This window comes from Heterocephalus glaber, unplaced genomic scaffold, assembly GCF_053883595.1.
Source record: "Heterocephalus glaber isolate CG9 unplaced genomic scaffold, H.glaber_assembly_v1.0 deba00001498, whole genome shotgun sequence".
In the NCBI taxonomy this organism is placed as follows: Eukaryota; Metazoa; Chordata; class Mammalia; order Rodentia; family Bathyergidae; genus Heterocephalus; species Heterocephalus glaber.
In genome coordinates, this window is record NW_028258321.1 from 7178897 (window position 1) to 7206844 (window position 27948).

The following is a 27948-nucleotide window of genomic DNA, read 5'->3' on the forward strand; positions in this document are numbered from 1 at the left end:
GGACAGCTAGCAGTCAGTGGGCGGGGCGGGTGAGACTCCCGGGGGTCTCAGGCTTGGAGTGCGGCTTCAGCTAGCTGACGAGGCAGCAAGTAGGCCAGTGGGACGGGTTCTGCATCTCAGCTTCTCTGAGCGGACTTCCTCCCTGAGGTACTCTGGTGGCAGACTCAGAATCTCACACGTTTTCTAAATGAGAAAATAGTGATTTCAATGCCAAGTTCCAGGATAGCTCTTGCTAAACCGCCACTGAGCAGTTATTTCAGACCACAGTCAATTCCTGCTGTCTGCCCCTTACATCTCTGGACCTGATCAGGATTTTCAGAAAGCAATTAGTGGAACTTTCTATGAGAAGCTGGTATTTTTCAAATGTTATTAGCACATGTCTGCATACATGGTTCCATTCATTGTGTTGATACATGTGCATCCCAATATTTTTACCTTCCTTTCCTCTCTTCCCTTCCTCCCCAGTCCATTTCTAGGTCTCTTTCTATTATCTCCCTATTTTATCTTGTTCTGTTTCTCACATAAGAGAAGCCATGAGACATTGGTGCCTATTTTCCTTCACATTAAGTCCTGAAGGTGCACAGCAAGCCGATCTGATTGCCAATACTCTTCCTGTACATCAAGCTGAATGAGGGAGTAGTGACAGTGGAAGAGAAGGCCTGAAATCAAACCAAGGCATTCATCAGAACCCAGCCAAGACTGTGCCCTGGGACACAAGGCTGGTCATTGAGAGGGCTCTTCATTATGCTAGAAGTCACTACCTTGGCTGCTTCAAAGGGTGGCTATGAGGTGATCCCATTTACAAATGCCTGGAGTACTTCACAAACACAAGTTCTGTTTTATACGTGTGTGCAACAGGGTCTCACTCTGTAGTGCAGGCCGGTCTTGAACTCACTAGGTAGCCCAGGTTGGCCTCAAACTCACAGCAATCCTCTCGCCTCAGCCTCCTGAACACTGGGGTTACAGGTGTGCACCACCATGCCTGGCTATAAACACAAGTTTTTGTTGTTTTTTTGAGACAAGGTATTGAGTCCAGGTTGACCTTGAACTCTGTCTAGTCCATATGCTGGGTGTGGTGGTGTATGCCTGTAATCCCACACTCCAGAGGCTGAGGCAGGATTGTTGAGTTTCAAGGCCAGCCTGGGGCTGCATTGCAAGACTGTCTGAAAAACAAAACAAAAAACCCCAAAATCTATGTAGTCCATGCTGGCCTCAAACACAGTGATCCTCCTGCCTCAGCCTCAGGGTGTGCCTATGCCAGCCACGTGCCTGGCTATGTTGCTTTTGCTAAGTTATTTTCTGCAGCTGTGCTGAGGAGAGTGCTGAGGGCAGCGCTGGCCATCCTCAGGAACCTCCATACCATGGTTGGTTCAGTCCCAGGCTCTGCACAGGGCAGTTACTGTAGTGAGGACCCTAGATGGGGGTATGAACTCCTGAAACTTGGGCCAAGACCTCAGCCTTGTCCAGTTCACTTCTGGTCCGGGGGCAGCTTTGCCATCTCTACGAGTTGCCTGGTGCTTTCCTCTAGGTAGAGTCAGCTTTACTCTGGCCACATGCACGCCGGGACCAGTCTTCCTGCTGCACGATCTCCAGCTTGGCTCTCGGCTGGGCCCGGGTTGCCCCCTCGGTTCTGGCCGTGGGAATATCCGGCCAGTTAGGAGACGTCAGGGCAGTCTGCAGGTGATGTCAAACCCCACCCCACCTGCAGTTCAGCAAGCTTAGTGTTGAAAGTCAAAACTTTGTTTTTCCTCTGTAGCGAGGACTGAACCCAGGCCTTCACACTACGCTATATGCTCAGCCTTTTAAAATTTTGTTTTGAGCCATGCTCAGATGTGAGAACCCCAGTGCCAGGGTGGCAGGTGTACGCCAACATGCCTGGCTCTTGACCGTACTTCTCGGAGAGGTTTGACCAGATGTCAGCACACCCAAGGCGCCTGCTTAGGATCAACTCCAGTGGTCCTCAGAGGAGCAAGAGAACTAGGCAGCAGCAGTCAGCAGCTACCACTGACTGCGCTGTTCACCAGGCACCGCTGAGCCCTTCCCGCACTCTCTCCCAGTCCTCACAGACCCAGGCAGTGCTGCTCCCTGACCGATGAAGAAACTGCTTCGGGGAGTCTCCTGTGCGTGGATCTGGAACCTAAGGCTACGCCTGGGGCTGAGCCAAGGCCCTTCCCTTAGCTGTGCCGCCGCTCTGCCTGGCTCAGCTCCCCACCCCTCCAGCCTTCCCCAGAAGAGCACTGGCTCACAGGGAGTTCGCTCCAACGAAGACTGGCCCCAGGGGGAGAGGGCAGATGCCCCTCTGCTAAGTCGCAACTTTGGAGCCCCCAGGAGGAGGCGCTGTTGCCGCCTCCCACAGCCTCCAGCCTGGTAGCCGAAGGTGGTCCTGAGCCCATGACCTCTCCTTCTTGGCCGTGGGTCTCGGTCACGGGAGTTTCTTTCTGGCCCTCTCTGCCCCATAATCTCTGAAGCACCTTAACCTGGACACCAGCAGGTAGGCGTCAAAAGCACGCCGTTTGTCACTCAGCACCAAATCCTTACTGAATCCTGACAAGGGTGCTAACAGGTAGCAGATACTCAACAGCTGTTGAATTAACATGGCCCATGAGGTAACAATGAGATTATTGAATTCCTGACTGGGAACTGGCAAATTACTAATTGGTTATATAAAAGGGAGCTGTGTATAGCTGTAGTTTTGAATTTTCCAAATGCAAAACAAGACATCAAGCTGAGGAAGTGGAGAATCCAGAGCTAGAGGAAGGGAGGAAGCAATCTAAAACCTAGGGAATGGGGTAGAGGAATTCACAGGGAAAGATACTTAGCATCCCCACTCCCCAACAAATGCTACCAAACATATTCCAACTGAGAAAAAGCAGTTTTAATAACACACACATACATTCTTAGGAGTTTAACAAGATGTAGTATAAAAACCTTAAAAAAGAAAAGCAAAAGGAAAGAGAAATCTGCACTTACTGCCTGGCAGCCGGGGGACTGACCCGCTGACAGGAAGCAAACACCGGGGAGCAAACACACGCGTGCGAGCATGGTGCAGCACACTGCTGACTGACAGGAAGTCACTGCCACCATCACGCTAACTGCTCCACGTGCCGCCCGGACACACCAGGATGTCATCTCCTGTTTTGCCAACTCAGTTGCTTGTCAGTGGTCATTTCTTAAAATTCTTTTGGTTTTTGGAGACAAATCTCGCTATATGTAGTCCAGGCAGGCCTTGACCTTCCTGCCTCAGCCTCCTGGATGCTGGAATCACAGGTGTGCACCACCACGCCTGGCATTTCTTAAAATTCTAATTTTTAAATGTAAAGGTTACTCTTGGCTTCAGGACTCCATACATTATCACTGGCCGGTCCCCAACAACTGTATCTGTTTTGATAAATATAAAAATACAAACAGTCTAACTGAAGCTGGAAGATAACACTTCATTATTTATCTTTTACATCTGGGGAAATTTTTGTGAAGTCAAAGCAAAGCTACTGCTTGTGTTTCAAAACAAAACAAAACGCCAACCTTCTAAAAGCTGACAAAGGCACCAACCACTGCCATCAGGGAACAGACAGCAAATGTACAAATACTGTTACTTTACTGCGACACAGATGCATTTTGTATATGGAGAGCCTCTTCACTTAATGTAACTAACAGAATTCTTTTCAGAGAACAAGGAAAGGCTAGAAAAGGCAAACAGGTACACACAAAAACAAAAACACAAGTACCTTAATCTTCTGCTTGCATGGGGCCGGCAGGCTCACACACGTGTGCAGGCGGTGAGACCAGGTGCCCCCGTGCAAGCTGTGGCCGAGCCCCAAGGCGCCTGGCACTGCAGCGCATGTTTCTCCCGCTCTCCCCCACTCCCTGGGCACCAGCAGGAGGGAGACAGGCCTGGGGACCCAAGAGGGAGAGGAAAACACCTGACTTGGGAGGAAAACTAGGGGCTACTTGTGCTTCAAGAGGAGAATCTCACATTTCTACGAGAACCCAAAGACAGAACCAACTGCCTCCTGCGAGTAGAGGCCAGGCCTACACTGACGTCCGGCTCCACTTTAAAAGAACAGATGAAGCGCTTTGCTTTAATGGAGAAAGACAATTAAAAATAGATTATTCTTACTGGAACTGCTAAATAAAAATATATCAAAGTGGTTTTAAATTTGATGGGCAGTCATCTGTTGAAACTGCAATACAAAAGGGTCACTAAAAAAACCTGAATAACCCACTTGCCCCGTCAATGTACACTACTAGAAAATATTTACACACTGTATTACAAGCAGTATAAGCAGTATTTTATACTTTGAAATTTTGTACACTTTACACAAAGCAAAATGAAAAATATATGAACACTTACAAAATTACACACAAATAATGTTATCTACAAATTATTAAATTACAGAGTGAAAACCCCACTGTTGGGCAGATAGATGAGAGTCTCAAGCTTCTGTCAAATACAACTCTTTGCATTTCTCTCTTTTTTCTTTTTCTTTTTTTTGGTGGTACTGGGAATTGAACCCAGGGCCTTTGCACTGAACCACATCCCCAGCCCCTTTTAAAGTGTTTATTCTGAGACAGGGTCTCACTAGGTCACCCAGGCTGGGCTCAAACTTGTGACCCCTGCCTCAGCCTCCCACAGTGCTGGGGTTACTGGTGTGCGCCACCAGACCTGGCTGTATCTATCTCTTTAACCCTAAGTGGCATTTTGCAACAATACCCTTGAGAGGTAGTATCAAAATATGCTCATCAGTAAACTCAACACAATAAAACTTTTGTTGGTCTGACTCTTGGGGACTCACTCAGCCTGGGTTTTTGGAAACTGGATTTATTTTACTTGTAAAAACTAACTGCCCAATGCTTGACATGAGCTCACAAGTTGACTGATTGTTTTTGGTACCGGGGATCGAACTCAGGACCTTGTGCTTCCGAGGCAGGTGTGGCGCCACTGAGCGAAATCCCCAGGGCCAAAAATCAACTGGTGTTATAATAAATGATAGACTGAAGATAAAAATGTTTTACTCCTACACCTCAGTGCAGAGGTAGAACGCTCTCAAAGTTTATTTTCTCCCCTCTCAAACCATAAACGTCAACCCCCCATCATTTTCCTTCCCACCAACAAGACATCAGAACACTTGGAGCAAGTCCTCTGAGCCAACACAGAAAGAACAGTAACAGAAAAGCTGGTGCTCTCTTTCAGGAAACAATGCCTCCTTCGGGGACCCTCAGTCACCACAAGAACCCTTCAACTGGTTAGTGTGGTCTGTGACCAGGGCAGGCTCCAAGGGCCTTTGGGCGGAAGCCAGCACGTGTACTCGTGTACTCCAGGCCTCACCACTTCTGGAGGACGGCTTTCCAGTGTTTCAGAGTTTAGAGCAGCTCTAGTTTCCAAGTGCAACAACCTCCAGGCACCAGCACACATGCTTGCAGACAACCCCTCAGGTCCCAAAGAGTAAACACACTTGATCCAGGTCTCCACCAGAGTTACAAACTCATAGCAACAAAGTATTTGGAGACATTTCCAGGTCTTTAAGCTTTTATAACAGACTTCTGTAATACTGTTATTAAGGGCCAGAATTCTAAGATTTAACCAGTATTTCCAAAGATACAAGCATTTAAAAGAAATCCAAAACAAACTACATATGAATGTTCTGGTATTTTAAAAACAGAGCCACTGTCTTTTTATTTTTTGGTACCGGCGATCGAAGTTGGGACCTTGCGCTTGCGAGGCAGGCGCTGGAACCACTGAGCTATAACCTAAAATAGTAAAGCAGACTGCATGGATTAGAACCTGTGGTTTATAGGAGTTACAGAAGAGATCTATGCTTTTATTAGTAAATTGTTAACAAGCTTTCCCTTTGCATCCTAAAACAACCAATAAAAATTAAACCCAATTGAAACTTGGTCTTGGTTTCTAATGTCCAATTCCTCAAGCTGGTCCAAACTTTTCTTCATTTCCTGTGATTATCCAGGTGCCACAAATACTACCTAGGAAAGATAACTGGCTTATAGTATAACAAGAGGGTCAGTACAGGCAGCTCAGACATGTAACTACTAGCTGCTTCCATCCCTTCCCTCCTCTTTAGGCTCTGCTCTTTAAAAGGCCAGCTGCCTTAACACCTAAGCAGATAACATTTCCTATCTACTTCAGAAATGGCAGTTTCATTACCAGCCTCATTCAGTTTTCAAGCAGCACATCTGCTATGGATTTTCTTTACACCCACTGGATTCCACAGTAATGCTTTTTACTCCTCCTGGGCGGGTTCCCAGGGGATTTCTCTGGGTTCTTCGTTTTGCTGCTGCAATTCCTGTTAAGAATCTGGTACCCAGAAGTCATGAAGTTGCCCCTAGAAAGTGAAGGGAAAAAAAAAAGAAGAAAGGAAAATTTAACCAGATTATAAATTAATCCTTATAAAACCATTATCAGACAATGGGGCTTGATAATGAAAGTAATAAAAAGGGTTTTGGTACTAGGGATTGAACCCAGGAGACTCTGATCAACTACATTCCCAGATCACTGCATTTCATTTCATTTTACTTCCTCTCTCATCGACTTTTCTGAGACAAGGTCTCGATATGCAGTTCAGGCTGATGACTCAGATAGCCCAGGGTGGCCTCAAACTCATGGCCATCCTGAGAGCTGGGATTACAGGTGTGCACCACCATATTTGACTGAATTTTTTTTCTTTTCTCTCCAGTACTGGGAATTAAACCCAGGACCTTTGCACTGAGCTACACCCCCAGCCGTTTGTAAAACTTTTAGACAGCATCTTGCTCAGTCACTAAGTGGCCCAGGCTGGGCTTGAATTTACAGTCCTCCTGCCCTAGCCTCCCAGAAAGCTGGGATTACAGGGATGAACCATAATGCCGAGTTTAAATCTTCGTAAGTTTCTCTGAAAACCTCTGATAATCAAACCACAAAATTTCCTATTTTGTGGTCTAACAATTTATAAAGTATAACATAAATATAGGATGTTTTTCTTATCCCTACACTCACACAGGAACACATTTAAAAAGATTAATATGTTAAACTGATTAATAGTTCTGGTATTAAATTCTTGTTTTAATGCTACATCTTAACAGATGGCCAGCCTAAAAAAGCTCTATTGATGTTAGAAACTAAAACATTACAAAGTCTAAGTGTAAGACTTCCAAAACTTCTCTGAAAGGGCAAGTGTCTCTCATGAAGGACAGTGACAGAGTCAAATGTCATAAAACAGCACAAAATAGCAAGATGCTGGGCTGGGGATTTAGCTCAGTGGTTTCGCCACCTGCTGTGCAAGCGCAAGGATCCAAGTTCAATCCCTGGTTACCCCACCCCCCCAAAGATGCTTTTCCAAGGTCATAGTCCAGTGCTCCTGTTGTTTTCTTTCATAATAAGCAAATTCTAGGCCCCCGGCTATTCACAAGTATAATTCTGGACCAGCAGCACTGGTGTCAACCTGAGAATCTGTTTGAAATGTGAGCATGTCAGGTCCCAACCCAGCCCTAATGAACTGGAATATGCACTTCATCAAGTTCCTGGTCAATTCTTATGTACATAAAAACTTTAGAAGTATAATTTTATACAATACTACATCAGTTAGCTTGTAAACAAACAAGCTAAGGTGGCAAACTTATTAAGTAGGGTGTTAAAAAAATGGCCCCTTAGGGCAAAGGTTCTCCTTAGGACGTCAACAGTATAAGTGAGAAAAAAATTAAAATTAAAAATATGGTGCTAGGGCTGGGGCTGTAGCTCAACAGCACAGCGCTGCCTGGCAAGCACAAGGTCCTGAGTTGGATCCCCAGTACAAAAGAAAAAAAAAAAAGACAGTGCTCAAAATCACACTACGAAGACAATGAAAAGACAACATACAGAATGGGAGAAAATATTAATAAATTGCATATATAAGGCCCTTGGAGAATTCATACTACTAAATAATAAAAAGATAAATGAACTAATTAAAATTGGGCAAAGGATCTATACAGACATTTCTCCAAAGAAGCTACTTAAATGGCCAATAGGTATAATGAAAAGACGCTCAACACCCTTCACTGCTGAGAAAGGATGAAACCACGAAGTTCCACCTCTCTCCCCCTATCACGGATTCAGTCAACAGAGAGACAATAACAAGTGTTGGAGAGATTAGAATCCTCAACATACTGATGGGGATATAAAACGGCACAGCCACTACTGAAGACAGTTTGGCAGTTCCTGAAAACACTGAACACATAAAGCCCAGCAATATATACTCAATATAAAGCCCCAGGAATACATACTCAAGATGCTTTCATTTGGAAACACAGCCACACAAAACCTATCTATAGATGTTCATGGATGCATTAAGTGAAAACAACTCAAATGTCCACCTTACAAATCGGTAAATAAAATGTAATGTGTCTGAACAAGGAGTACTGTTCAGAAATAGAAAGGAAATACACAGAGCAACATGAATCCACTTATCATTATGTCAGGGGAGAGAAGCTAGTCATGGAAGACCACACAGTCCATCCCATGGATGGGAAATGTCCAGACAGGCAAATCCAGAAACCAGAGGCTGGGAATAGGGCTCAGTGGAAGAGTGACTGCCTAACAGGCTCAAGGCCCAAGATCACTTTCCAGTAACACCATGAACAGAAAGAGAGAGGGAGGGAGATGGAGGAAGAGGGAGGGGGTCAGGGAGAGAGGGGGAGAGATTGAGGCGGGGAGAGAAGACAGAGTTTGCCTTCAAGGAGGGAGGGGGAGGGAAGGCAGTGTGGAATGAGGAACGACTGCTAGTAGGTACAAGATTTCTTTCTGGGATGACCAAAATGTTCTAAAGTTAAGACTGTGGTGATGGTATTCACTACTCATATGAATATATGAAAAACCATATACTTTAAATGAGTGAAATGTATTTATGTGGAATATATCTTAACAGACCTGTTAAGAAAAATGCTTCTCATGAAATAACCTTCATTTGGTGCAATGTAAAGGTTTTTTTGGTACCGGGGATCGCAAACTCGGGTCCTCGTGCAATGTAGCTTTTAAATGGGCCACATCACTTCTTATTTTGTTTGAGATGGGGTCTCACTGTGGTGTATATTCCAGGCTGGCCTTGAACTCACTACATAGCCCCAGGCTGGCCTTGAACTCATGGCAATCCTCCTGCATCAGCCTCCCAAGTGCTGAGATTATAGGCATGCACCAGCTTGGCTATACAACTTCTGAAAATAAATTAATGAATATGAAGCAAACAAAAGATAAAAAACATAGACAAACCATATATTATATTGGTGTTTTCAGTTTATCTTCATATAATTAGGCCCATTTATTTAGTAAAACTATTAAGAATAAATAACACTGTTTAATAAAGTGACACCTGAGTAGGCCGACAGTTCTGGATTATTTCCTGCCATTTTCCATGTATCCTGGCAACCAGGTCTTTCACCTTAAAATTAAAAAGAGGAAAAGGGATCAGATCAAAAATTCTCAGCCACAATCAATTCAACACTTAATATAAAAAAATCTCATAGCTTTCAAAGGCCCACATTCAACAACTCAGTATGGTTCTCATAAGGAAAGAAAACAAACTCCTCACACCTTTTGGAGGGACTTTCAGGTTCCAGTAATTACTGAAACTATCACTCTAATCTGCAGTATCACACAGGTGGAACTTGCTTTTCCTATTAGTTATTAAAGGCCACCCCAAAAGACGGCTCCTGCTTTCCAAGGAGCTCAGTGTTCGAGCTGCTCGCTGTGAACTCTGGCGGAGAAGCTCAAGGGTGGCTGGTGAGCAGGCCCAGGCTCTGGCTGTTCCCTGCTGCCGGGTCTGCTTGAAAGACTCCAAACCGCAGAATCACTTGTCATTTGCTCCTTTCCACACTGTCAGAAGATCCAAAATTCAGCTAGTTCTCTCCATATTTTTTGCAACGTACTACGAAGCCCCTTTAGTTTCACAGACAGGGTCTTGCTCTGTGGTCCAAGCTGGGCTTGAACTTGCGATTCTCCTGCCTCAGCCTTCCCAGTGCTGGGATTCGCCATCACACCTGGCATGAATCCCCTGTAGATACCCGGTGTGTTCTACTGTGAGGTTCAGCCAGGCCTGAAAGCTCAATACTCGACCACAAGGCAGTGCAGCCCATGATCCCAGCACTCAGGAGGCTGAGGCAGGAGGACTGCTGAGAGTTCAAGGCCAGCCTGAACCACATAAAGAGACTTTGTCTCAAAAAACAAAACAAAACAAAATAAGTATGGACACTAATGTATACGGATCCAGGAAGCACTGTTCATGCACATTACATGTATACACCAATGTATATGCATCCACCCAGGCACTGTTTAAATGATCAGCCTTAGCAGCTAGTCAGTGTAAGATATAAAATCACAAACTGAGAGCCAATATCCGTAACTATTCAAACACAAGAGGCACATTATAAAAGCTAAAAGATGGCCGGGGATTTAGCTCAGTGGTTTCACCACCTGCTGCACAAGCACAAGGACCTGAGTTCAATTCTCGGTACCAAAAACAAAACAAAACAAAAAACCAGTTGTTCAATTTTGTTTCAGGAAAATTCAAATCATTCTATTAATACTAAAGTTGCTTTCCTATCTCATTCTCACTAATCTGGCTTTTTTACTGTCTTTGAGTAAGCAAAACCTTGAAGAAGAAAACAGTAAGCTGACTGGGAATCACTTCCATCATAGAGCTCAGACAGGGAGATGTAGGACCCAGAGATTTGAAGAGTCCTTTTCTTAACACAATCTTCAATGGAATAGTCAAAGAATGATAGCTAATTTATTTTTTGTTTTTGATTTTTGTTTTTGAGGGTCTCACTGTGTAGTTCAGATTGACCTTGAACTCCCTATGTAGCCCAGGTTGGCCTCAAATGCATGGTGATTCTCCTGCCTTAGCCTCCTGAGTGCTGGGATTATAGGTGTGCGCCACCATGCCTGGCTCTATTTCTTCTTTATGAGTAAAACAAGTTTTCAACAATCATGAACTTTCCTAATTACGTATTTATTCAAATGGCTTCAATCCTTGAAATTCTCTTAAGCATAAGAGTTTAATTTGTACAGTGAGAAAAAAACTAAGAAATTCCAAATGGTACTGAAAAGAATTTTTCTTCTTGGGAGATAAGAGTTTTACAACAATCTTTCCTTTCATTTTCAACCTAGCTAGACAAGTACAGTACTTATCAGAACCACATTCTGCTATTAAAGAAAAAAAAGTCCTATTTTTAGTTCTTTATTTTGTGCTAGGGATTGAACTCACGTTCTTGAGCACGGTTAGGAAGCACTCTACCACTAAGCTGCTCTCCAACCCCTTAAATATATTTCCCACCCACCTTTTAAAAGAGGGCTTATAGGATTATCTTTCTTAAATATTAATACAACCAAGATTTTAAAAAGGGCCAGGGATTTAGCTCAGTGGCACTGCGCCTGCCTTGCAAGCCCAAGGTCCTGAGTTTGATCCCGGTACCTAGAAAAAAAAGATTAAACAAAAAAAAGTTAAACACATACTTACTTTAGTTCTGTAAAAAAGTCTTGCATCTTCCCTAATATCACACTTCACATGCTTTTCCAGAGCCCCACAGAGCAGCACAAAGTGTTTCTGTACAGAACAAAATAAACCCAAGGGATAAAAACAATTCAGAAACATTACAAATTAACAAAGAGAAACTAAATCATTCAAAAATCTACCATCTCCCAGGTAGCAATTTCTGATGTTAATCATCCAACATAACAACAGTCCTAGCAGTGAAAGTAGTCACTTATATGAAAATAGGGCGATTCTGATTTATTGCTAAGTTAATTTAAAAATATACCCAGAAGCCAGCACAGTGGTGCACAACTGTGGGCCCGGTTCTTTGAGGCTGAAAAGCAGGAGGATCAGCTGAGCCAGGAGTCTGCCATCAGTGATAACACAGTGAGAGCCCATCTCAGCCACACCACCACCAGCTATAAAACAGCCATAGGGCTGGGAATGCACCTCAGTGGTAGAGCACTTACTGAGAATGCGCAAGGCCCTGGGTTCAGTCCCCACCACTGGAAAACAAATGAAACAAAACCCACAAAAATGTTCTGGCAGGGCATGGTAGCCCAAGCCTGGAATCCCAGCACTAGGCAGGAGGACTGCTGTGAGTTTGAGGCCAGCTTGGGCTACATAGTGAGTTTAAGGCCAGCCTGAACTACATAGCCAGACCCTGAAAAAAAAAGTTTGCTACACTTTAAGTTACACTAATGAAGATTAACCCTAGAGCTCAAACTGGGTTATGCAGTACTAGAAATCAGAAGAGTCCTTCCTCTAACATACTCTTTAATAAAATATCAAATAGCAACTACGAGCTTTACTTATTTACTTATTACAGATGTGTGCCACCATGTCCAGCAATCTCATTACTCTTTTTATTTTTTTTGGTACCGAGGATCGAACTCAGGACCTTGTGCTTGTGAGGCAGGCAGTGGCACTCTTTACTCATTACTCTTTTTAAATGAGAGGGGCCCAGAGTCCTAATATGGCTGTAGGCACTATATTCCTCACTTTTCTCCTTCATTGCAACTGCACTCTGGGCAGGCAGTGGACTGGGAAGCAGCAGCAGCTTCAGTTCAAATCTGAGCAGGTGACGAGAACCCATGGCCTGGAGATCAAGGGACAGCGCCACTGCCAGCTGAGCACGTCGTACCTAACCATGCAGCAGCACAGCACCTGCCTGGTAAATGTGAGGCCCCGAGTTTGATTCCCGGTACCAAAACCAAAAAAACCACCACCAACAAAAAATGAAACAAATGGCCAGGGATTTAGCTCAGTGGTCTTGCCGCCTGCTGAACAAGTGCAAGGACCCAAGTTCGATCCCCGGTACCAAAAAAATATAAACAAAGAAAACGAAATAAAGCAAAACCAAGCAAGCAGCATTTTCTTCTGGGATCTGACTACCACAAGTGGACATTTACGTGAAATACGTATTTTATCAGAACTGTTAAAAAATTAATTCAGGGGAAGGGGCAAAACAGAAGAACCAAGAGAGATTATATAGAGGTTCAAATTTCCAATGATGAATGTCATTATATTGTATACCTAAAGTGTACCAATAAAATAAAATTTTAAAAAATTAATTCAAAAAAGAAATTGTTACTTTATGCTTTTTAATGTATTTTGTCTTGAGATGTGGTCTACTATGCATTTGCCACTGAGCCAAGATGAAGCTACTGTTAACAGAGGATCACAGTTACTTCTTTGAAGAACTGAAATGTCTTTCTGACATTTGAAATTGAAAAGTTTTTTTTTCTTGGTACCAGGAATCAAACTCAGGACCTTGTACCTGCCAGGCAGGCACAGTGCCACTGAGCTACATCCCCAGCCCTTAAATGTCTTATGTTTCAAAGCATCCAAAACAGTCACCTTCCTATAGAGTTGGTGAATCTAAATAGACACTTTCTGGGAGGAAAATGTGATAATAGCTATTTTTATGTAATTAAAATTGGAAATATTTATAACATTTGACCTAAGAATTCTAGAAAATTATGTAAACTGCTTGCTCAAGTACATATAAATAAATGAATAAACATGTCACATCACTTTATATAATCACAAAAAAAGGTTCACCAGTAAAGGGCCTCAAATACTATATTTATTAGAAGTTACTAGAAATACTATAGTTATTAGACTATCTTAAGGTAAAAAGACAAATTGCAAATAATATGAATAGTATGATCCCATTTTAAAAAATAGTATATGCATAAACTAGGGAAGAATTTATAGAAGGGCATTCCCTGGATTGTAGGAGTTTATCATCTTCTACTTTATGTGGTTTTATTTTTTTATTTTTTGGTACCAGGGATCGAATTCAGGACCTTCCGCTTGTGAGGCAGGCAACAGAACCACTGAGCTAAATCCCCGGCCCTTATGGCTTTATAATAATCACTGATTGGCTGTTGAATCAGAAAAAAAACTTACAAACTGTAAAGCCCATATGAGAATATTATAAATAAATGACTGTATTAGGTTCTAATTAGGAAAGCAAATATAGTTCTGTGTAAATAGCACTTAACATTACTGTAGTTTAACGTTCAAGGCAAATGTTATTTCTAAAGAAAAAAAAAAAAGTTGAGTGGGAGAAAAGGTGAGAGGAGCCGGGTAGCAGCTGGCTCACTGGGTGTTTAGTGACCGTGGTGTTTTAGGGATGCAGTCTGCTACTGCAACTTATGATGCTGATGTTGTACTCCAACAAACAGAATGGCCTGTAATAAATCACTCCTGTCAATCGGGGGGTTTGCAGGTTATGATTATGCCCCTTCCCAGTTAATTTCTATTAGGGTTTCTCCTAATGAGAGCACGCTCATTCATTCCATCAGCAGCGATACCTCTTTAAAACATCATGACACGTTACCTACCCGTTGTCCAGAAGAGAAAGAATGGGAACAACTAACTTCACCAACTAAATGAAGAAGAATGTAGGTCAGGTAATAGGCCTGTCAGAAAATGAATAAAATTGGTGTCCATGAATTAGTTGCCACAGATATCATTTCAATTTACCTATTAGGAAAGCTGCCCAGGAAGGATAAAGGATGTAACCCAGCCAGTGAGGAAGGAAAAGCCAGGCATTTAAAACAGGCTTTCTGATTTCTAACTCAAGTACATTCATTTTACCACCAAGACTGCCCTAGTACAGGGCGAGCTACAAAAGTCTCAGTATTAAATTACCAAGAACCATCCTTTTACCTAAATTCCCAACTCTCACAATTAATGAATTATTTTATAACAGTAATAAAGATACCTGCTTTTCAAGTTCTAGGTGAAGACTGTCATCAATAGTGCCATCTGGTTGTTCAGCCCTTTTCTTCAAGACCATTTTCTTTAACAAGTCAGAAGGTTTCATTTGCACTAGATAGTGATGTAGGATTGATATCTATCAAAAGAAAGGGGAAGCACTCAACAACACTCAGAAGCACAGCTGCTCTTTCTTTGGCTCCTTTTCACTCACCACTGTGTCTACTCTGCACCCTGCCTTCTATAACTGTGCCGTGCAAGCTTTCTTTATCCTGCAAGGATAGCCACTTCCCCTTTAAAGTCTTCCATTGCTTAAAAAGGGATTTTAGTTTAAAAAATTTAGTGCTTATACCTTGGGATATAAATGTTTAAAACGCCAAATGATATTACAATACAGTCCACAAGGAATGGTTTCTCTGGGAAATTACTTGACAGCAAAGTTGAATTTCCCCATGGATAGAAGTCACTGAATTCTGAAAAACAGCACTTAAAAGAAGTGATGTGGAAAAAAAAAAATCAAATCTTGGGCCAGGGGTTTAGCTCAGTGGTGCCACCACCTGCCTTGCAAGCACAAGGTCCGGAGTTCGATCCCCAGTACCAAAAAAAAAAAATCCTATCTAGGATGAGTAATATGAATGTCACTTAGTAAATGTGAGGGTTAATTATTCATGTAGTGCTATTTTAAAAGGGTGAAAATAGAAAAATAAACAAGTTACAAGGCAAATGGTAGAAATCCTATCCTAGGTCACTTTTGGTGGTAGTCAGTATCACGGACGGGATTGAGAGCTACTTGTTAATTATCCTGGTTGCTCAGGAGTGGTGCTTGTAGGTGGAATAAAACCTACTTCAACTTAGTATCACTCTGCCCCACGGCATCTTGTGCACACCCCTACTACTGCTCTCAACACACTCACCTGTAATGCTGGTTTACAATCATTACATTATGTCTTCAGTGAGTCTCTAATTCACCTTTTTACCCTCAGGCCCTGGTAGAGCATCTTGTACTGAACCCATATTGTTTCAAACAAGAATATGAGAAGAACCAGGTCAGGTTCTATGGTGAGTTTCCAGATCCAACTAAGGGTGCCCCACTAGTGCTATCATTGTAAAAAGCCATCAGACTCAGAATGGGATTTCCATAAGACATGTTTACACACACTCATAGATCCACAACTGAACAAGTGTTGGAGGGAAACCATATTTAAGCTTTATGATCTAAAAAGACCACTTAATACTAAAACAGGTACAAGATGCAATTAATATATAACAATTTTGCAATTCTTTTTCGGTGGTACTATGGATGGAACCCAGGGGCACTCTAACACTGAGCTGTACACTTAGCCCTTTTTATTTTTTCTTTTGAGACAAGGTCTTGCTAAGTTACCCAGGTGGGACTCAAATTTGCAATCCTGCCTTCAAGTACTGTAATTCTACAATTTCTGATCTTGTGATAATATTGATAACCCTGGTAAGTTGAGCAAATTCAATAAATGATGTCACAGTCATATCATAGTATATTATAATTTTCCCAGTAGTTTATTTATACATGAACTCAGATGGTCCACATCAATCACACATGGTAGAGGGTACAATATCATCTCTACTGTACTTCACAAATGAAGAACCTGGATCTTGTTAGCTAAGAGTCATGCTAAAGGTTACATGAGTAGTAGTATTCCTGAGTTGAGATCTAATCCCTGGACTTTTGACTTAAGATCCATCAACGTTCCCTATACCTCATTACTTTTCCTGTTTGCTTATTTATTGAAAAATATGTATACCTGAAGATTACTGGCATTAGGGACATCTTCATGTTTCTCATCCAGAAGCTTTGAAATAATTGCTAGACTGAGGCACTGTCTCAATTGCCTGGAATTAGAATTTAAAAGTATTTAGAAAAAATTTTAATCAATACTATCTGAGAAGCAAATAAATGAGACGAAAGAAGCTCCAGTTCTAACTGGAAATAAAGGCAATGTTTTAAGAGGAGGCTATACAAGAATATAAAAACTGTTATAGAATAGCAAACTCCTTCCTTCTTTTTTGGTTGTGCTGGGGATCAAACCCAGAGTCTCACACATACTAACCAAGTGCTCTGCCACTGAGCTACATTCCCAGCCCTTTTATAAAAATATTTCAAGAACCAGGGATGGTAATCCCAGCATCCAAGAGACTGACGCAGGAGGTTCACAAGTTCAATGCCAACCTGGGCTACATAGCAAGTTCAAGGATGACCTGGACTATACGTGGAGACTGCCGTTTTTTTTTTTTTGAGAAAGACTCACTAACTTGCCCAGGGTAGACTTAAAAGTTGTAATCCTTCTGCCTCAGCCTTCTGAACAGTTTGGGATTACAGGCAGGCACCAAACAGGGGGTTTAGAACAGTAAATCTTTTTACTAAAAAGCAAGAAAATTTTAATTGATTTAATTTTTATAGTTAGTGTTATCTATATTGTTTTCAGATAAATTTAAAACAGAAATTAAGAATATTACAGAATAGGGCTGGGGATTTAGCTTAGTGGCACCATGCCTGCCTCGAAAGCACAAGGTCCTGAGTTCCATCCCCGGTAAGGGGCAGAGTGGGAGGGTAATTACAGAATGATCTGAGTTAAGAATTTGAATCAGGCTATCAATGCCCTCTACCCTCCAACTGAATACAAAAGGCTCCAATCTAACATTCAAAGAATGACGAATGGAAATAGAGGACTGAAAAACAGTTCATTTGTGTAAACATCTAAAACTGCTTCATGTTTAATTCTCATTTTTATTTTTTTTGGTACCAGGGATCAAACTCAGGACCTTGTACTTGCGAAGCAGGCAGCAGAACCACTGAGCTGAATCCCTGGCCCTCTCATTTTTCAATACCTTCCACGTGATGTCCAGTTGGGGACCAGCTGTACCAACCACAGAAGGTTGTGAGGATGACTGGAGAGTTCATTTATGCCCAGACAGAGTTCAGGCATCTGAAAAAAGTAAGAAAGAACACTCAAGATTTCTTTCCCAACAGGAGAGCAGAATCAAATCTATCTTTTGTTTTGTCCTATTAGAAGCATTAATAGAGCACTCACTCACTGAAATTGTGTGATGTTGGGGCCGGGGATCTAGCTCAGTGGTTCTGCCGCCTGCCTCATAAGCGCAAGGACCTGAGTTTGATCCCCGGTACCAAAAAAAAAAATTGTGTGACGTTTAGAACATGTAAAATGTACATAATAAGATTCTGCTTTATCTTATCTTGTACCAAATATATAAATTTATTAGAATTTCACAAATACCAGTTTCCAAATGTGTATAGAGTTGCACAAGATCATGTATATTCCGAATTGGAATTTCTTGCATTTACGGATCCAATTCCAGTATTTTTAAAAAACTTATTTTTGGTTTTTTGAGACAAGGTCTCACCCGGTAGCCCAGGCTGGCCTTGATCTCACTGTGTAGCCCAGGCTGGCCTCAAACTGGGAGCGATCCTACTGCCTCAGCCTTCTGAGTGCAGGGATCACAGGCGTGTGCCACCATGCCCAGCAATTCCAGTATTCTAAAAAGGATAACAGTTGTTCCAGAATAATCTGTGAGAGGGGGAAGCATGGGGTGGGACTGACAGACTGGACAGGACTTTGTCTTGCTAATTTTTGGTGACAGGTGATAGGTACTTTGAGGTTTATTACACCTTCCCCACCTTTGTACACCCTTTACGATTTCCACCCAAAACAGCTGAAATATATATTTTAGAAAGGTCTAACAAAAATCACACATGTTCACCCTCCACATGGCTGTTTAAACGTGACTCAGACTGGTGCTGTCCGTGGCTCACCCCGTCACCTCACCCAGGTTTCTGCTCCAAGGCGATCTAAGGGCGGCCTCGCAGACTCCTCACACCGAGGCACAGCAGCCCTGCCTCACTGCTCTTTCTACCCAACCCTGGTTTATTTTAGTTTGCAGCACTTAGTTATGCCTGACAAAGGGTCACAATCTACATCCACTTGTTTACCATCTAACCCTGTGTGGAAGGAAAGCTCCCTGAGGGCACAGGCACTGCCCTTTCATAGCTGGATCTCTACTTCTTTTTTCTTTTTTGAGACAGGGTCTCACTGTGTAGTGTAGGCTGGGCTTGAGCTCATGATGTATCCCAGTGGCCTTGAACTCGCGGTGATTCCTTGCATCTCTAGCACCTACAGAAATGCTTGGTCCACAGCAAATCTCCAAGAAATGTAGTGTTGCTGAACGAAGAGCCACAGTTTATTAATTTAGCAATACAGTTCCAGTACAGACCTTTCCTCACTTCCCTTTTTTTTTTGGGTACTGGGGATTGAACTCGGGACCTTGTGCTTGAGAGGCAGGCGGTGGAACCACTGAGCTAAATCCCCGGCCCCAAATCTACATAGCAGCTTTTTTTTTTTTTGGTACCGGGGATCGAACTCCAGACGTTGCGCTTGCGAGGCAGGTGCTGGAACCACTGAACTAAATCCGCAGCCCCTCACTTCCCTTTTCATCTGTCAAAGATCTTAACTGAGCTTAGAATAATAATTTTAATTCTGTATGGAATTAGGATATCGAATTGTGATGTACAAAGAACCAAAACCGAAGGCCTAAGTCATATTACCTTTGTATTCCAATCCCTGAGGTTTTTCATCAGGTTTATCAGGAGGCTCTGAAAGTCCACTAGAGGAATCTGTTTCAGCTGTTTTTCCAAACTCATTTTGAACAACATTAGGGTCAGCAGCATTAGCTCACGGTCTTGGTAACCCTCTGGATGTATAGATGTACACAAGCCTAGGAACTTTTTGACAGATGCAGACAAAGCAATTTAAGATGTATTTTACTTCAAGAATTTTAATTATAGTCTTTTTCACAAAAGATATCCTGGAAAAGTCCAGAAATACTCATGCTAGTGTTGAATTAAGTGGTAAGTATTTTTTTTCCATTTAGTTTATTGGTACATTTTAAGTATACAATACAGTTACATTCATCACTGGGATCTTGTATTGTGGTAAGTATTTTTGTCTCCATTTTCCATTAAGATTTTTTTTGGTACCGGGGATCAAACTCGGGTCCTTGTGCTTGCGCAGCAGGCGAGGAAACCACTGGAGCTAAATCCCCGGCCTCCATCAAGATTTTAATGGTTCACTATCACTGACTTGATACAGCCACTAAAAAAGAATTTTCACTTTTTTTCCTTTTGGGACAGGGTCTTGCTATGCAGTCCAAGCCTTGAACTTGCTATGTAGCCCAGGCTGCCTCTGCTTGAAGTGGTGGCCCTCCTGCCTAGGCCTCCCAAGAGTTGGCCTTACATGTGTTCACCACCACATTTGGCTCTGTTATTAATTCTTCCTCATTATGTTATACTGTGAGTAATACTTCCGTCCTTCACACATGATAATTGGTTTAAAAACTACTTTAATGACAAAACTCTGACCTACAGTTTCCCTTTCACTCCTAATAATAATAAAAACAGCAGCTCGAGTTTGATCCCCGGTACCAAAAAACCCCCCCCAAAACAGCGGGCTCTCATGGCTCGCCTCACAACAGCCCACCCTGTGTCCTTCAGGGTGTACTTTTATCTTACTTTTTCCTTTCTGACTCGCCCCAAGCTAGCTCTGCTGAGCCAGTTGCTCTTTCACTCTTCACTTTTTCAAATAAACTTTGTCAGCATTTAAAAAAAACCCCAAAACAAAAAACAGCAAAAGCAACCTTCAATATAAAGATTATTGCTAAGAAGTTCACCTGGTAAGAAATTAGCAAAATCACCTGGTAGAAAATTAGTTTTTTTAAAAACCACTAACAACAAAACTAAAATTATTCTGGCTCTGTACCAAAGATACACAAAGTTTTATCTTACCTTAACCACATTTAAGATATTGGATTCAGGAAGAGTTGAAAAAATTGGTTTAGAAGATGAATCTTCACTTCCTTTTTCTCCCAGTGTCATCTGTGTTTCAGAACTATTGAGAAGTGAATAAAGCAACTGAAATTAGGCACAAAATAATTACTTGCTTTTAGAAATAATGAACAACTGGCCGGGGATTTAGCTCAGTGGTTCCACAGCCTGCCTTGCAAGTGCAAGGTCCCAAGTTCGATCTCCAGTACAAAAAAAAAAAAAAAAATGAACAACTGCTTTTGAGAATATGTGGGTGGGGGTAAAGAGGGTGCTGGAGATGTATCCAGGGCCTCAAAGCACTGGGCTCTGCCACTGAGCTGCATCCCTCGCCCTTTACCTTTCTTTTTTTTTGGTATCAGCGATTGAGCTCGGGGCCTTGCACTTCTGAGGCAGGTGGCAGCACCACTGAGCTAAATTCCCAGCCCCTTACCTTTTTTTTTTTTTTCAAACAGTTTTACTACATTTTTCAGGCTGGTCTTGAAATTTAGACGTTCCTGCCTCAGCCTCTTGAGTAACTGGGATTATGGGACTACACCACCATGCCCATCTTTTTTTTTGGTACCAGGGAGTGAACTCAGGACTGTGCGCTTGCGTGGCAGGCGCCAGAACCACTGAGCTACATCCCTGGCTCATCATGCCCATCTTAACAAATACTTTTTAAAAACTGTTTTATGGAGAAATAATTTACATACAATAAAAGGAATGAATCCATTTTAAGTTTTGGTAAACATACATACTAATGTGTCAATTATTCAAATCAAGAAATGGCATTTCCATCACCTCCCAAAGTTTCTTCAAGTCAGTCTGCTACTCCCCTAGATGCAGACACTCATCTATCTCTACTTCTGTGTACTTCTTTTCCTCTGAAGCAACTCCTCTTTGTAAGATCCTGTTCTCAGTGCTCTTGGTGTGAGAAAGCTGCATAGAAGATGGTTCTCACGACAACTTATGACAGTTAAAGGCCTCACAAGGGGCCAAAAGAAACTGCCAGATCAACACAAACAATTCAAAGTAATCCACTGTAGTTCAGATTACCAGTAAAGCTTTGTGGAAGAAAAGATGCATGGATTTGGCTTTCAAAAAATAAGAGCTTTTAAATTAAAAAAAAAATTGTAGGGTTGAAAGAAACCAAGATGCATCCAGGTGCTGTGCCTGGATGGTAGAGCTGTGCTCCCCACCTGGCTGCCTCAGCGTTCACCTCCCCACAGTAACTGCAGTACAGACGGCCTCCTGTGCGACCTGCCTGCCTAGCGACTGCTTGGGCTTGCAACCAAGGTGCGCGCTGTTCAGACTTAGAACACGTGTGTGTTGTTTTTGTTCAGTTCTGTACATCTTGTTTATGGAGCCTCAACATTTTTCTTTTGTACAGTACCTCTTGTTTATACACTACTGTAGTTTTGTTGTTATACATTATAGTACTGCATGTAAGAGTTATGCAAATAAAAGCAAAGTCATCAAGTATAAGTTTGCTTTGACCATTTCTTTGTTCTAAATATTTCAATGTACATACTACACATAATTCCTCATTTAGCGACCAATTACTGACCTAGTAGGAGGAATGTACCTTCGTTGTAAAAGAGGAATGTCTGTATAAGAAATACATTTGGATACAGCATGGTGCTGGTGCAGAGAGACAGACATGCAGATGAATGGCATACAGCAGAGAAGACACAGAGGCCAGGTGTGGTGATGCGCATCTGTAATCCCAACAACTAGGAGGCTGGGGCAGGAGGATTACTGCAAGTTGGAGGCCAGCCTGGGCTCCATAGTGAGTTCAAGACCTCAAAAAAGAAGAGAAAAAAGAATAGAAGACGCAGAAACAACCCCAAGCACTTTCAGCCATCTGATCTTTTGACAAAGGAGTCAAAAGCATAGGCTAGGGTCTGAGGATTTGGCTCAGTAGCACCGTGCCTGCCTTGCAAGTGCAAGGTCCTGAGTTCGATCTCTGGTACCAAAAAAAACAAAACAAAACAAGCATAGGCTAGAGGAAAGATAGCCTCTTTAACAAACGGTGCTGGGAAAACTGGCCACCCATATGCAGGATGAATCTATACCCATCTCTTTCACCCTGTACTAAAGTCAAGTAAAAATACATCAAAGACCTAGATATTAAAACAGAAACATTTGGGCCAGGGATTCAGCTCAGTGGTTCCACCGCCTGCCTTGCAAGCGCAAGGACCCGAGTTCAATCCCCGGTACCAAAAAAAGAAACAAACAAAAAAATCCCCCAAAACAGAAACATTAAATCTACTGGAAGACAAAATAGGCTAAAACTCTTGAAGACACAGGTGCAGACAAGCATTTTCTGAACAGAACCCCAAATACACGAGAAACACCAAGAAGCAACAAATGGGATCATAGCCTATTAAAAAGCTTCCACACATGGGCCGGGGATTTAGCTCAGCAGTTCTGCCGCCTGCCTCGCAAGCACAAGGTCCTGAGTTCAATCCCCCGTACCAAAAAAAGCTTCCAAACAGCAAAGGAAACAAATAGCAGAGTGAAGAGACAACCTACAGAATGGGAAAAAAATTTTGCCAGCTATTCCTGGGCCAGAAGACTAATACAGTGGTACCTCGGTTCATGAACATAATTTGTTCTATGATTTTGGAAAAGATGCCCACGTTTGTGTTTGTGTGGGAAAGATGGCTGTGGTCGTGTTTGTCACCTGATGCAGAGCTTCTGTTTGTGAACCAAATTGTTTGCAAAGAAAAACGTTCCTGAACCCAGGTACCACTGCATCTAGAATATATAAAAACTTCAAAAAAAAAATTAGACCCCTGTCAAATGAAAGACCCAATTAAAAAAAAAGACACTTCTCAGAAGAAATTAAAATGGCCAACAAGAACACAAAAAACTGTTCAGTATCTTTGGCCATTAGAGAAATGCAAATAAAACAGAGATTCCATCTTACTCTATTAAGATTGGCCATTCTCCCAAACATGGGCCAGGGATTTAGCCTCAGTGGTTCTGCTGCCTGCCTCACAAGTGCAAGGACCTGAGTTTGATCCCTGGTACCAAAAAAAAAAAAAAGAAAGAATGGCCATTCTCCCAAACTCAGTAACAAATGCTGGTGAGGCTACAGGGGGAAAAAGGAACCCTTCACATTTTTGGTAGGAGTGCAAAGGAAATCAGTATAGAGATTCTTCAAGAAGCTAAAAATAGAAATTTCATCGGTTTCAGCTATATTTCTTCTGGGTATCTTCACAAAAGAGTAAAGATACCATGTTATAGTAATCCATGCACACCATGTTCACAGCAGCACAACTCACAATAAATAGCTAACTCTTGGAAACGGCCCATATGTCCATCAACAAATGAATCAAGAAAATGTGTTACATATACACAATGGAGTATAAAGTCATAAAGGATAAACGAGGTATTTGGAGGAAAATAGATGCACCTTGAGACTATTATGCTAAGTGAAATAAATCTGATACAGAAGGGTAAATACTGTATCGTATGCTTTCTCTTATCTGAAAAATACAAAGTATAAGTAACTTACGGAACAAAATAAAAGGTAATAACAAACAGGGAGGCAGACCTTTTGCAGACAGAGAGGGGGTCTAGGGATAGAGGGAAAGGGCAAAGAGGGATGAGGAAGGGGAAAGAGAATGGACTAAGATGTGATATGTGTATGTACCAACCCCTTGGGTGAATGTATTTATTATACATTACAAACGTGCTAATTTAAAAAGCCATTATGTAGACAGAGGAACTCAGGGATGTGAGAACTGGTAATAGAATCAAAACAGGTTAGGGTGTATTTTAAATCTGTGCTTCGCACAGAATTTATGGGCAAGAGAAGAGCTGCACCAGTGCCCTTGACATCCCCATGTGAGTATCAATCTAGAAATGTTTCCACTCCAAATCTATTTGTATAGAAATTTTGCTGACAAACACAAATACACAGCCCAGCAAAGTAAATGTGCTGCCTTCAGTCCTGGCAGCAGTGAGCTGTGCGGTCCCCACAGCCCCCAGACGCAGCCACGTCTAGACAGGCACTGCGAACACAACTCGCCTCCGCACCATCCACTGCTGCTCTGAGAATTCCCCCTCACTGCCACCACCGGCAGCGGCAGCAGCAGCGCCTCCGCCACAGCCACCTGTGCAGCTGTTCAACCTGCCTGAGGGCTCAATCCAAAACTAATTTACTATGTATTAACGTAATCATTGCATGCCTTTATTTCACCATTTACCTCCACTACTGTACATGCTCACTACAAAGAGGAAAAGCTCAAAATCTGCTACCTATAACACACAAAATCACCACTAGTGAATTCACTAACTGTTTTGTTTTTGTTTTTGTTTTTTTTTGGTACCGGGGATTGAACTTGGGTCCTTGCACTTGCACAGCAGGTGGCAAAACCACTGAGCTAAATCCCCGGCCCACACTAACTGGTAAATGCTAAAGTAGCTGGTATTTTATGAGGCAACTTTAAAAATTCAAAGGTATTTTAAGAGCGTGCTCGTAATATGGGGGGAAAATGTTTGGAGTTTTTGGATGGGCTGTGGAGGCATTATTTTTCCTATTTAGAATTGATGGAATATGGTCTCTATCTAACAATTTGTTATCCAATAAATTTTCAAGTACAATTTACATCTGAGTAACAAGGGGTCTGGTATGGTTTATACTTGGATGTTCCTCCAAAGCCTCATGCGATCAAAGGCAGAGCTTTTGAAAGGTAACTAACTGGATTATGGGGCATTTCAGATGAATGTGATGTTAGAAGGTAGGGCCTAACTGAAGAGGCGGGTCAGTGGGATGTGACCAGAATGGTGCATGTGCTTCCTACCGGTAGAGACACAAGCACCTCTGCTCTGCCAACCACTTCCACCATGCCACTGACCGTGCCAAGACTGAAACTTCCAAAACACGAGCAAACCTCTCCTCAAGCTGTGGGTGTTGGTACTGTGTCCCAGGAATGGGGAAAGTGCTAAGACAGGGTCCTGTGTAGAATGAAAACATAAGTGGAGAAATGAAGAGTTTTGGACATACTAAGTTAGTAAAATCTGCCTTTTTCTCATAAGTGAAGTTAAATATTTTCCAATATTCAAGAATTAACTTGGGCTGGGGATTCAGCTCAGTGGTTCCGGCGCCTGCCTTGCAAGCGCGAGGTCCCAAGTTCGATCCCCAATGCCAAAAAAAAAAAAAGAATTAACTTACTTTTCTGTGATCAATCTGTTCTCTTCCTTTGGCCATTTTTCAACACTTACTGGTCTTTTTCTTACTGATTTGACATTAAGCCTTTGTCTGTGACCACCTTTCACACATTTGTTTCTTCCTCTCTACTCTAAGGTGTTTTCCTTTGTGTTTACAATTATTGTCATACCGATTTTTTTTTTGGTACCAGGGATCCAATTCAGGACCTTGCACTTGCAAGGCAGGCAGCGGAACCACTGAGTTAAAACCCCAGCCCACTGATTTTTTCAAAAAATGTGGTAAGTAGGAGGGCTGGGGATTTAGCTCAGTGGTTCCGCTGCCTGCCTCACAAGCGCAAGGATCTGAGTTTGATCCCCGGTACCAAAAAAACCACAAAAAAACACTCCAACTTATAGGGGCTGGGGATTTAGCTCAGTGGTTCCAGTGCCTGCCTTGCAAGCGCAAGGACCCAAGTTCGATCCCCCGTACCAAAAAAAAAAATGTGGTAAGTAGGACCAGGGATTTAGCTGAGTGGTGCTGCCACCTGGCTTGCAAGTGCAAGGTCCTGAGTTCCACCCTTGACACCAAAAAAAAAAAACAGAAGTGGTAAGTTAATATTCCCTTTTATGGAAGGTGTTAGTAAGTACACAAAACCGTCCAGGATTACAAACAAGACCCTGCCAGTTTTTTCTGTTACTTGTATGTTACACTTATTACTATTGTTCTGCACATTTAAATCTCTGATCTATAGGTCTGAGCTATAAATCAGCTGTTTTCCTAATGCTGTTTGTCCCTAATGCTGGGTGACAGCAGACCGCAATGCCCCACTCGTCCTCCTTTCTGAGGCGCTGCTGCCGAGGGCCTATACAGACGTGGGTCTGCTTGGCCTTCCGTGCTTCGCCCACGATGAACTCTGCGTCCTCCCACTTGTACCATTCCATTCCACCTGTGAGGCGAGTCCCGCCTCATCAATTTCCTGGGCATTATTTTCTTCCATAGGACTCAGAACCAACAGGATGGTCCCAACTCCCCTACAAGCCCCCCAAGTCCTGTGGGCATTTCTTAATAGGGTTTCATCATTTAGAATGATGAATTTTCATATCTGAAAGCCTGGTGGGCTTCCCGCTGAGTAAAGTCATTTCTGTTCCTTCATACACACATCTGTAATTAGTTATAGATCAGGAATGAGGGCTCTCGGTTTCTTTTTAGCTTTGTTTTTTTTGGTACCGGGGATTGAACTCAGGACCTTGTGCTTGCAAAGCAGGCGGCAGAACCACTGAGCTAAATCCCTGGCCCTCTCGGTTTCTTTTAAATGTTAATACCCTGGCATCTGTACCAAATTCCCTTCTTATTCGGCAGTTTTTCAACTGATTTGTATGCTCCTGTGTACAGGTTAAGCCTATTAGGTAAGCTTTCAACAAATCCTTTCTAATTTTTATGTTTTTCTCTTGTCTAATTACCTTGGCTGATACCTGCAAAACAATGTTAAATAACAATGGCCAATCTTACTGATCTTGACTTTGAGAGACTTTAAAAACAAGTCAAGGATTAACAGTGAACTTATTAATTTACTATGATTTTATATAAGTTGTCTTAAATGATGTTTCTCGAGTCCATTAAGAAAAGAAAACTCACACTAGATCGTCTTCATTAAAGTCTGGCTGAAAATTCTCCAGAGGAAACAAAGACCGAAAGCCAATCCCTAGATTGAGAAGCACAGCTGCTATGTCAGACAGTGACGGTATCCAGGGCCAAACCGCTGAGTCGCTGAAAGAATCTGGTTAATAGAAAAAAATGTTATTCCAAATCATTTGTCCACATGCCCACACTGGCAAAACAATAATCTGCACATGAAGTGTAGATTACTATAGTTATTTATAGAAATGACATGTTAATGATATATCAATGATACAATGATACCTCAGTTCAGGAACCTAATCCTTTCCATGATTCTGATAGCAAATTGAATTGGATGAGGACTGAATCAAATTTCCCCATAAGGACAACACTGAACCTGACCAGAGGATGTGAGGTACCACTGTACAGTTAAATTACAGAATGATCACAGGAACTGTAGATTTTCAAGTAAGTGAGTGAAATGACATCTGTGAAGGAAATATCTGAGTGGTGGAATGTAACTCAGAAGGAAGTAGGTAGCACACTTGGAAATGACTAAGAAATAGCAAGGGTTAAATTCTAACGACTTTTAACATAGA

At 42.3% G+C, this 27948-nt stretch overlaps 1 protein-coding gene across 3 annotated transcripts in view; it reads right to left on the reverse strand.

Moving 5' to 3' along the window:
* Window positions 1-2853: 2853 nt before the first annotated feature.
* Slf2 (SMC5/6 complex localization factor 2) overlaps window positions 2854-27948 on the reverse strand; it is a 50754-nt gene continuing 25659 nt past the window's right edge. For 2 of the 3 annotated variants that reach the window (XM_004866314.3, XM_004866316.4), the window contains exons 11-20: window positions 27368-27509; window positions 20554-20656; window positions 19318-19494; window positions 17586-17683; window positions 16502-16589; window positions 14728-14859; window positions 14345-14422; window positions 11478-11564; window positions 9333-9401; window positions 2854-6338 (exon numbers count right to left, since the gene is read on the reverse strand). In XM_004866314.3, coding sequence (XP_004866371.1) covers window positions 6303-6338; window positions 9333-9401; window positions 11478-11564; window positions 14345-14422; window positions 14728-14859; window positions 16502-16589; window positions 17586-17683; window positions 19318-19494; window positions 20554-20656; window positions 27368-27509 — 1010 coding nt within the window. In that variant the 3' untranslated portion in view covers window positions 2854-6302. Of the gene's footprint in view, window positions 6339-9232; window positions 9402-11477; window positions 11565-14344; window positions 14423-14727; window positions 14860-16501; window positions 16590-17585; window positions 17684-19317; window positions 19495-20553; window positions 20657-27367; window positions 27510-27948 lie in introns of all 3 variants that reach the window. The other variant, XR_002389783.2, reaches the window with a different exon arrangement.